The following is an 11,626-nucleotide window of genomic DNA, read 5'->3' as shown; positions in this document are numbered from 1 at the left end:
GATATATGTGATTTGTGTGACGAAAAGAAAAAAGAAAATTTGGAACATTTATACTCGTGTAAGATATATAGAGGGTATAATAAAGGGAACGGGTAGAAGATTGGAAAAGTGATGACCCAAAAATACTAAAACCAGCACTAGAATATGTTAGAAAGGCATTATCAATTAGAGAAAGTAAATTAATTAATGCTAACTTGTAGACAGAATTTCCTTATCTACAGGATTTCCCCGCACATTCCAAGAGAATCTGTGCCTTGTGAAATACAAGAGAGGGACCCCAAGATACAAGATAAAAGATACAAGGGAAACGAGCCCAATCTAGACACAAATGGAAGATGGTAGCCCTGTGATGTTATGCTTTTATCATGCTAACATTTGATTAATATTGAATCAATAAGCTATCTATTATTGCACTATCACTAGCGGTAATGCTTTTATATAGTCTTTCTTTCTCTCTGTGTCTTTCGAGGTGCGTAGCATACGCTAATATAGCTCCAAGGAAGGGTCTTTGCTAGGGTTAGGGGACGTTTGTATTGACGTTAGTGTAGTGGCCCCAGGGCCGTACGCAGCAGGGGGGCAGCAGGGGCAGTTGCCCACCCTAGAGATTTTCAGAGTATGCCTTTTAATGGGACAAATAGGGCAATAGAGGGCGTGGGGAGTACCTTTGCCCCCCCTACAGAAAATTTTCTGCGTATTTGCCCCCCTACATAAAATTCCCTGCGTACGGCCTTGAGTGGCCCTAGGGGTGGCCGACTACGGTTCTTCGACAGACGTTGTTTCGTTAACGCGTGTCCCAGTTGTTGGATTTAGTGTATATTAGGCAGGACGGTGATGTCACGTAGCAGATAACAGGTAGCACCAATTGAACAGAACACAGTGAGATTCGGTTAACGGTACGGTTATAGCTTTATTGGTTGTTACTACTACTAGTTCACAAATAATTCCTCTGCGTTCGGATATGTGCCGCAGATCCTATCACCACTAGATTAATATTGACGAAGTAACGCGTCACCGGTTTCGTCCTCCTCTCTCACGTTCGTCCTCTCCTCGCGTAGACCTAGGCAGTCTCCAAAGGTGTCTCCCTCTCCTCCACGCATGGCTCTACCTAACCGGAAGCCCGTTCTTCTCCTTCCTCGTTTTATTCCTCTCTCCCGTTTATCTCCGGTTTTCACCTACCTGAAAACCTGAGCCTCTAGCCCCTCTCTCGACAACGTTTCTGCTCCCTCTCTCTACTTCTTCCTCCGTCTCCTTCTTCCTCCTCCTTCTTCTTCCTCGTCCTCTTTCTTCCTCCTACCTGTACCTGAAAAACAACTCACCGCTCTGCGATTCGGCGCGCCTTATATACTTAGCCGGCCCGCAGATTTCGTACGCTGGCGCAATCCGTACCTGGGGCCGGATTCATTAACGTTGCGTAAAGTGTATTGCGTACACCGAGTTTCTACGAAGTACGTACGCAAAGCTCGTAGGTGCGATTCATCAACGCAGCGTAGCACCTGCGTACGCAAATGTTGATGAATTCCAGTGTAAATCCACTACGCCATCGTGGCTGCTGGCTGTTGAGAGGCGTGCCTAGCATAAACCAATCATACTGTGCGACACATACCGATAGGAACCAAACTGACGCCTCTCTTATATTTAAACTATATGGCTCGTCTAGCTCTGTCTACATGAGTGCTGGGGGATGTGATAGTGTCCACATTTTCGTTTGTATGATTGCGTTCAACACTCATGAAAGCAGCGACACGTACACGTGCGTGCGTGCGTGTGTACGTACACGTGTGTGCGTGCGTGCGTGCGTGTGTCCACGTACACGTGCGTGTGTGCACGTACACGTGCGTGCGTGCGTGTGCACGTACACGTGCGTGCGTGCGTGTGTACGTACACGTGCGTGCGTGCGTGCGTGTCACGTACACGTGCGTACGTGCGTGTGTACGTACACGGGCGTGCGTGCGTGCGTGTGCACGTACACGTGTGTGCGTGCGTGCGTGCGTTTGTACGTACACGGGCGCGCGTGCGTGCGTGTGCACGTACACGTGCGTGCGTGCGTGCATGTGCACGTGCGTGCGTGTGTGTGCACGTACACGTCGTGCGTGCGTGCTGTGTACGTACACGGGCGTGCGTGCGTGTGCACGTACACGTGCGTGCGTGATTGTGCACGTGTGCGTGCGTGCGTGTGGCACGTACACGTGGTGTGTCGTGTGTGCGTGCGCATCGGTACGTACACGTGGCGTGCGTGCGTGTGTGCGTGCCGTGTGTAACGTACACGTGCGTACGTGCGTGTGGGCACGTGCGTGCGTGCGTGCATCGTGCACGTGGCGTTGCGTGTCGTACCGTACACGGAACCACGTACGCTTCGTGTCACGTACACGTGGCGTGCTGTGCGTGAGCACGTACACGTGCGTGGCGTGTGACAGCGTACAAGTGCTGTGCGTGCTGCACTGTACACGTGCGTGCGTGCGTAACGCAATGCCAAGCTTATGAGCACAAGAAGCGTCAAAGCGGCCGGCCTGTCTGTGTAGTATTGTAATTATCTATTTATTTTTAGTTGAGTAGGTAATTTTATAATGTTTTCTCAATAAAATAATGCATGCCTGCGCTATGTTGGAAACACTTGGGGAAATTTCGAGTGGTTTACGGCACCTCTTCAGCTCGTGTAAAGCTACGCAAAGTTTTACGTATATTTTTGCTTGATAAATCGCACCTAAAACGGCCTCGCTTGCGTACGCGAAATCGTACGCAAATTTACTAAATAGCTGTGTTGATGAATCGCAACTAAGCAACGTCGATTGCTTACACAAGATTTACGCAAAATATTTTGCGTACGCAGCTTGATGAATCTACCCCCTGAGTAAATATTCCTCTCTTCGACAACTTAGACTCTTCATTTTATTCAAATCCCTTCATATATTATGCTGACTAATAATACATAAACCGCGTTGATTATTATATTCTATTTATCGCGTTATCGCTTTTCGCGTAAACACTCCTTGTTTTCCCCCCGACAGGCAGCAGCAGCAGCAGTGATAGCATGATCCAAGATGGCTGCGCCCATGGACGTGCGTGTTGACATATATTTGTGTGCAGTCTATATCTTATCCTCTCTTTAGTAAATATATGGCTATATTCCATCTATACCGCGAGTTCAGCCTATCCATCCTGATCTAGTCTACTAGCTGCTCCTGTAAGTTACACACCCCTGAAATCTCCACATTACGCAGTCATTAGTCACACAACCTGGTTCGCACTCACAGCCACAGGCACTTGAAGCGTTTCAATAAAATATAATGCTAAATAAATACGAAATCTATTTACTACCAAAGTCTTAATGTTTCTATACTCTCTTTCACCTATTATTGCCGACAATTTCCTGTAAATTCCGTCCAAATGCTCATCTACAACAAGCACTGGCTGCCGCCAAGCGCCATTGCTGCCGCTGCAGTGCTGCACACTGACACTTAAGTTATATATATAGTGGTATAGTAACTATATATATAATAGTTATATATATATATATATATATAAGATTAAGTCTTTAAGACTTTGGTAGTAAATAGATTTCGTATTTATTTAGCATTATATTGTTTCAGTGCAAGTGCCGAAATTTGTGTTTTTTTCCGATCTGGTAGGCCTACCTGACACCCCAGGGTTCAGATATCTATTCGCCGATAGTGCTATTAGGTTGATTACAACCTTATACATCACGGCACTCGAGTCGAAGCGTCTAGTAGTAGTACTGTAGTCTGTAGGTTTAATACATACATGTAAATCAGCCCTCGACACTAACAGTTGTCCGATTGCCCGGGACAAGTAAAAGGCTACGTCGGACAAGTTATTCTCTTGGCTAGTTGCCCGATCGGACAACAACAAAATTTCCAGTTGTGTCAAATTCCTAACATCCTTCGAGCCAGGGCGCTATTGCACGACATTTTTCACGTTATATTTTCGAAAGTTGCCGAAAATAAGCAGCCCGCAACACCCGTGTCTGTGGCTGTGCACATCGTGGCTGCATGTGTACGTGCCTGCTGGCTGGGGCGGCATTGAAGTACGGGGTGTGGGGTGGGGGGAGTGCACCGATTGTTTCAGTCCCGTGGGGCATGGTCATTACTGAATGTAAGGGGTTGGTCACCACTGGTATGAGAGAGCGACAGCAAAACTCTTTCCTGGAATTGAGAAAAAAGCTGCAATCGGCATGCAAAAATGGACGTTGTGTGAATTTTATTAAGATTTTCCATGTATATACAGTAATACGATATGCACTGAACTAAAAATCTACCTTAATGGCTCTAGATTGCAAGTAAATTTTGGACAAGTAAAACCAAAATTCGAACAAGTAAAAATTGCTTCTTGTTGCCCGACAGGACAACCAGATCTGAAAATAAGCGTCGAGGCCAGATTATAGAACAAGTAAAATATGCAAGCCTATGCATGTAGACTAGCTATAATTTGAACTGGATTGAGCGAGACAATAGCCTGCATATGTTCCGCGAAACAATGAGTCATATTTTTTACCAGGAATTTGCTGTACATTGAGCTGCATACACTGCGCCATCGGCATTTCTGATGACGACATACAAATAGAATTTTACTGTTGCTTGTATTACATGGGACCTGTCTGAGGGCGACGACTTGTACATAATACCCCCGTCACACCGGGGTGGCGTCCTTACTGCGCTGCTACGGCGACGGAAAATGGGCCCAGAGCGCGCCAAGGTCGCCATAAGCGTGGTATAAGCGTGGTGGAAACGCCAGACATCGTGGTGTGGTCGCCATGGTCGCCAATGATCGCCGAGTCACGGCGTTTGTTTTGAGCATGTTCAAAACAAATGCCAAGGTTCGGCGATCTGACCTGGAACGCGGTGAGAACGCGGTGGGGTCGCCAAGGTCGTGAGACAAGTGCCGTAACATCTCCATAAACGTAGTACACGTGCAGTACACGCGTGGCAAAGACGCTGCGAAAATGGTAACATTTTCAACGGAGAATTCATGAATCTGTCATCCGATCTGCCGATCTGTTTCATGCCGATCTGTCTCGGCCACGGCCACGGCCTCGGCCTCTGGTAGCTTGTTTCTTCGGCATCGTGTTTCTACTCAGCAAACGCACAACTATACAGTTAAAATTTTCGAAAATCTGACCAGCTTATATAGTCGCCGTGAGAACGTGGTAGAAACGCCGTGAGGTCGCCGTGCAGTCGCGATACACGTAGAAGACGCGTGGTAAGAACCCCATGAGCGTGGTGAGAGCGCCGCGGGAACGCCGGTGATCGCCGTTGCCAAGCCCATAGATCTCAATAGAAACGCCATAAGCGCGGAGAGGTCGTGGCGGGCGCGCCGTGAGAACGCGGTATGATCGCACAGGTCGCGGTAAGAGCGCGGTTTTTTTTCAAGTTTGTAATTTGTTGGGACTTTTTCTCGCGTTGTGTTCGCATTTGCCGGCGACCTTGTACATTTTATGGTCGCCGTACGGTCGCGGATGGTCGCCGTCCGGTGTGACAGGGGTATTATGACGGCTTGTAAATGACGACTTAGGCGGAGCTATTCAAATGGATTTATCATTAGAGAAAATTGGAACTTTTACTTCCATGACGACTTACGCGAATTGACGAGTTAGACGATGGCGTCTTATGCGAGTTTTACTGTAGTAAAAATTACTAGTAGTTTCAAGAAACAGTCATGTCTTCCAAGAAACGATGCTGTATTATCCCAACTTACTGTAAGCAAGTGAATCGTTTAGGCTTGTATCAATAAATAACATTTCAGAGTCATATGATCATACTACACTCCTTCAATAGCAGCACCAGTGGTGTCAAGGTAGCTCCAAGAAACGGTATTGATAGGGTTAGAATACCGTATAGAAAATCCGTCGCACAGCCTGGTCGGGCTAGTGTCAAGGAAGCAAATAACACAGTGTATGTAAAAGCATCATATCAAGTTTACATCTTTCCTGTGTGTGGTAAATTTCAAGCATTCAAGACCATTCTAAAACGTTCAGCATAATTTGTTTCTTTATTAATTGTTCTTTCTTGATATTTTTTTGCCCTGCATTGTCATTTCTTAGTTTGCCTACTGGATACCCATTATTCATTTTTTTCAGATTAAGTTCCTCACATAGCATTCATGGCTGTATCAGAGGAGGGAGCCTTGCTGCAGTTTGTGCCATTCTCGTCTGCCCTTGATGGCAGCTTCTGGCATGCCCTCACCAAGAATAAACTCGAGGTATACAGGCTAGATGAGGCACCGAGGTCTGTACACGGATTCTACAGCAATGGTAGGCTTAAATATGGATAGCTATTATTCTTTACCCCTTTGTTGTTAATACCCGTGTAAACAAGATAAAATGAATAAATGAAATCCTATGGCTTTTTCAAAATTAAATTTTTTTAAAGTGAATTAACCCGTGGTTATATATTCGATGCCACAAGACATTACTGTCTACAATAATTCTTTCACAGGTTATGCGGAGGGTTTGCCAAGTTCCATGAACCTAGATATGACTGCATTTGATGAGTAAGTGGTGCCACATATGTGTTTTTTATTCACATTATCACGTGAGATGACAGCAACTCTAGAGTAAACTGACACCTCTAGAACATGGTTACATGTAAACAAACAGAGGCGTCGTTGCCATAGTGTCCACATTGCATTGAGTGTGTTTTCCCGTTACAGTGATGCTGTCATCCCTGCTCTGTGCTTTCCATCTCGCGGAACGCTCATCCCGTTCAACACCCTTGATGCATTTAAAACCAGTGATAAGAAGCAGCTGCTGCAGCAGGAAGCAAAGAAGGTTAGCGAAACAAAACCTGGTATCTTTTCCAAACCTACCCAAAAATTCGAACACAGAAATAGCAAGTCTTACAGTACAGGGTTGCCTTGCGTATACAATTGAGATACAGAAATGCATACAATCTGACATGTTGCTCTGAATTTTGAAGTTGTGGAACTGTGTTCCGTCTCTAAGTTCAGGTAATGTGACATGGGAATACTAATGAAAATAATTCTCATTAAATAATTTTTTTAATTAGATGAAAGACGTTATTTTGGAAGGGATTGGTTTCTTTAGTGGTCATGCACGTCTCGTGATGAGAGGGGAATACATACACAATCATGTCCCATATTGCAGATGTGGAACGATATTCAGTCCGGTGCAGCATTGAGACAACCTGATCTCCTATCAAGGTTTCTTCTACTCTGCTTTGCTGTGAGTAAACGCACTAGATGCACCATATTTTCCATGGAAATATGAAGGCGGCGAGCTAGATACCATACAAAAGTCTCCATGCTCACTAGTGTAGTAAGCGCAAGGGGGGCAATGTGGCCAGGTGAACAGTGTTTTGCTATTAGCTGTTATTATTCGTTGCGTGTAGACTGACAGTGCCGATGAAATGCAAGATCACTTACTACACGTCATGCGGCTGTGGTCGGCTGTCGATGAGAAATTTTGCCGTGTTTTGCATTTGTAGGATTTGAAGAAGTATCATTACTACTACTGGTTTGCCTTTCCTGCATTGTCGTTGCCAGAAAAGTGCAATGTTCTGGAGACTAAAACCCTGAAGCAGTATTACGGCTCCGAGAAGGTGGGTGTCATCTACATATATGCTTGTTAAGTGCAGTCGTTTCTTCTATGCATATCTCGTAATGCTATTTATCGATTACTGATCACACTCTTTTACGTCTCCAATGCAGTTTTTCTCCCAGCATTTACAGCAGGTGTTTTCTTGACAATTTCTTTCAAATGCTGTTCTGGGTATCCATGTTTTTATCGTATGGAGCAGTAATCCCATGCAGAATTCTTCTTCTGTGCACGCTGGCCCTATTCAGTACAATACTCTGCTTCTCTCCTTGTATGCCTCGGTGCACTCTCTCCTTGTACCTTTTCTTCTGTTATCACTTCTGCTATATGTATGAAGCACACTTCGATCAGATAAAAAATGCAGATCCTTTTTTGCCCATGTGCACTGCTGCATCACAATTCTAATTAGTAGTTTCTTTCCTATTTCAGATTTTACAATTGCAACAGGCTCATGACACGTTCTGTAAGGATAAAGTCCCTCCTGCCTTTGTGATCCTGGAGAAATCCTCCACCATTTCATTCCACGCACTCAGTGAGTTTGAGAAGCTGCAAAATGATCAAGAGGGTACGTCTGTGCATTATGGTATACCATGTTAGCGGAAATAACAAAATATGCATTTATTTATTAGAAGGTAGAACAAATTAACAACTGAAAATCAAAAAGGTGGGGAGAAAAGTTTCATAGCAGTCTACTAGCGTACATGGTTTTTGATAAAACCATGACCAATGCATCTTTTAAGTTGTATAAATGAAAATTTCGTTACGATGCAGCCAGTGTGATGCTTGGATTCAGCGATCCATCTACGATGGAAGCGTACGCAGGCTGGCCCCTACGTAACCTACTAGCTCTTGTCACCGTGATATGGTAACTATCATCGTTACTGTAATGTTTTCTGTTAGCGTACGAAATCCAAGCATTGATTTTTTTTTTTGGTACGGTCTTCCAGTTGAATTTAAATTTGAGAAATGTAAATGTTGGTATGAAAATGTGTGATATGTAAATGTTGAAATGTGAGTGTAAATGTACATGTCAGGCAGTGGAGTGAAATATCGTAATTTTCTCATGTTGTTTTACTGCTATATTCTGTTGTTTGCTTTACGCATGACTATAGGGCAGGACTGAGCGAGTTGACAGTGCTATGCTATAGAAACCGAGTGAAAGATGGAAGGAGGGAATGTTCTCACAGCTTGGTTCTGCGCGTGAGATTGTCCCAGTCTGACCCTCCCACGGGTACGTTTTACGACGACATATCGCATCGTAGCAGTTAAGTGTTTTCCTTTTCTGAGCTAGTAGCCGTATTACTGTATATTATCCATGAACTGGTGCGGGAAGGCAGTGGGAATTAGCTCTGTCTACATTCTAGTGGTGTGATTGGGTAGCCTTGTGATGCTGCAGTGTTTCATGTGACTACAGCTTGTCCCAGAGCCGTCGGATGGGAGAAGAATGAAGCGCAGAGGCTTGTGCCCAGAATGGTCGACCTCAGCTCATCTATGGATCCTAGCAGGTACGACACGATCATGAATGAATCATTCGTTCTACATCTTCTTTATGTGCTACCACACGTTTCACATGTGTGCTTCCCTGCTGCTGGCTCATTTTTCGTTTTTTCTAGAGTATAATGAAAATATGCCGCCAGACATGAAAATTAATCAGTGGTTTTGGCATTCCTCGTGTTTGTTCGTGATACACGTGTGTAGTAAACGCTGCGTGAGCGGCCACCTCTATAGGAAGGTCACCTGTCTATAAAGGACTCTTGCAATTTCAATTGAGAGGCAATTATACAGTGAAACGACCTGTGTAGAATGGAAACTTCTCCATAAAGTACACTTTTGCGGTTTAGCTCGAGTACTACAGGTTTGACTGGATACAGTAGTGAATGCATGCTGTCAGGGAGTGAGATTCTCAAGTATGAGTGTAGCTGGTGTTCCTGCTCATAATGCGTGTGTGTATGTATATTCATTCCTGTTGATAATGTTTTCATATATATATGTTCTTGAATGTTCTGCTCTATAGCTTGATGATGATGATGATGATGACTATGGTAATGATGGTAATGATGATAATGATGATAATGACAATAATGATGATTCTATGTGCAGGCTAGCTGAGTCGGCCATCGATCTCAACCTGAAGCTGATGCGATGGCGTCTGTTGCCCTCTCTCGATCTGGAGCAGATATCGAACACGAGGTGTCTGCTGCTCGGTGCCGGCACCCTGGGATGCAACGTCGCTCGCAGCCTCCTGGTAACATCTTCCCCGACGACGCTGCGTTACGTCGCGTAACGACGCACCGTCCTGCCGTGACGTCGCGTAACGACGCACCGAAGGCGTAACGACGCACCGCGCCGCGTAACGACGCACCGTCGCCGCGTAACGACGCACCGTCGCCGCGTAACGACGCCCGTCGCCGCGTGACGTCACGTAACGGGCTCATCATCGTCGCGTAACGTCGCGTAACGAAGGCACGACGCTGCGTTACGTCGCGTAACGACGCACCGTCACTGCATGACATCGCGTGACGACGCACCGTCGCCGCGTGACATCGCGTAACGACGCACCGTCACCGCGTGACGTCGCGTAACGACGCACCGTCGCCGCGTGACATCACGTAACGACGCACCGTCTGCCGCGTGACATCGCGTAACGACGGCACCGTCGCGCGTGACGTCACGTAACGACGCACCCTCGCCGCGTGACATCACGTAAGCGACGGCACCGTCGCCGCGTGACATCGCGTAACGACGCACCGTCGCCGCGTGACGTCACGTAACGACGCCACCGTTCGCGCGTGACGTCACTAACGACCACCGTCGCGCGTGACATCACGTAACCGACGCACCGTCGCCGCGTGACATCGCGTAACGACGCACCGTCGCGCGTGACATCGCCGTAACGACGCACCGTCACCGCGTAACGACGCGTAACGACGCACCGTCGCCGCGTGACATCACGTAACGACGCACCGTCGCCGCGTGACATCGCGTAACGCGACCGTCGCGCGTGACGTCGCTAACGACACACGTCGCCGCGTGACGTCGCGTAACGACGCACCGTCGCCGCGTGACGTCGCGTAACGACACACCTACCGCGTGACGTCACCATAACGCACGCCACCGTCGCCGTTGACTCGTTGGTGATTAGACGCACCGTCACGCGTGACGTCGCGTAACGACGCACCGTCGCCGCGTGACGTCGCGTAACGACGCACCGTCGCCGCGTGAAGCTCGCGTAACGACGCACCGTCACCGCGTGACGTCGCGTAGAACGAACGCTACCGTCGCCGTCGTGACGCCGCGTAACGACACACCGTCACCGCGTGACGTCGCGTAACGACGCACCGTCTGCGCCGTCCGTGACGTCGCGTAACGACGCACCATCGCCGCGTGACGGTCGCGTAACGACGCACCGTCGGCGCGTGACATCACGTAACGTCGCACCGTCACCGCTCGGACGTCGCCGTAACGACCACCGTCGCGCGTAACGTTGCGTAACGACGCCACCGTCGGCGCCGTGAGTCGCGTAACGACGCACCGTCACGCGTGACGTCGCGTAACGAGCACCGTCGCGCGTGACGCGCCGCGTAACGACACACCGTCACGCGCTGACGTCGCGTAACGACGCACCGTCGCCGCGTCAACACGTCGCCGTGCCGGAACGACGCGCACCGTTCGCCGCGTTGACATCACGTACAGCCACGTCGTCGCGTAACGACGCCACCGTCCGCGGCCGTGACATCACGTAACGACGCACCGATCCCNCGCGTAACGACGCACCGTCGCCGCGTGACGTCGCGTAACGACACACCGTCGCCGCGTGACGTCGCGTAACGACGCACCGTCGCCGCGTAACGTCGCGTAACGACGCACCGTCACCGCGTGACGTCGCGTAACGACGCACCGTCGCCGCGTGACGTCGCGTAACGACGCACCGTCACCTCGTGACGTCGCGTAACGACACACCGTCGCCGCGTGACGTCGCGTAACGACACACCGTCGCCGCGTGACGTCGCGTAACGACGCACCGTCGCCGCGTGACGTCGCGTAACGACACACCGTCGC

At 48.3% G+C, this 11,626-nt stretch overlaps 1 protein-coding gene across 1 annotated transcript in view; it reads left to right on the top strand.

The window, feature by feature from the left end:
- The first annotated feature begins 3,052 nt into the window (after positions 1 to 3,052).
- Positions 3,053 to 11,626, top strand: part of LOC106816404 (ubiquitin-like modifier-activating enzyme ATG7) — a 16,679-nt gene continuing 8,105 nt past the window's right edge. Inside the window, exons 1-11 of the mRNA XM_014821005.1 lie at positions 3,053 to 3,181; positions 6,092 to 6,265; positions 6,450 to 6,504; positions 6,664 to 6,781; positions 7,118 to 7,195; positions 7,458 to 7,571; positions 7,997 to 8,132; positions 8,339 to 8,432; positions 8,680 to 8,798; positions 8,964 to 9,072; positions 9,668 to 9,812. Of these exons, the coding sequence (XP_014676491.1) occupies positions 6,115 to 6,265; positions 6,450 to 6,504; positions 6,664 to 6,781; positions 7,118 to 7,195; positions 7,458 to 7,571; positions 7,997 to 8,132; positions 8,339 to 8,432; positions 8,680 to 8,798; positions 8,964 to 9,072; positions 9,668 to 9,812 (1,119 nt within the window). The 5' untranslated portion in view covers positions 3,053 to 3,181; positions 6,092 to 6,114. The remainder of the gene's footprint in view (positions 3,182 to 6,091; positions 6,266 to 6,449; positions 6,505 to 6,663; positions 6,782 to 7,117; positions 7,196 to 7,457; positions 7,572 to 7,996; positions 8,133 to 8,338; positions 8,433 to 8,679; positions 8,799 to 8,963; positions 9,073 to 9,667; positions 9,813 to 11,626) is intronic.

This window comes from Priapulus caudatus, unplaced genomic scaffold (genome assembly GCF_000485595.1).
Source record: "Priapulus caudatus unplaced genomic scaffold, Priapulus_caudatus-5.0.1 Scaffold1369, whole genome shotgun sequence".
Lineage (NCBI taxonomy): Eukaryota > Metazoa > Priapulida > Priapulimorpha > Priapulimorphida > Priapulidae > Priapulus > Priapulus caudatus.
The sequence above is the reverse complement of the archived record's forward strand: the minus strand, read 5'-3'. Positions and strand labels throughout refer to the sequence as shown.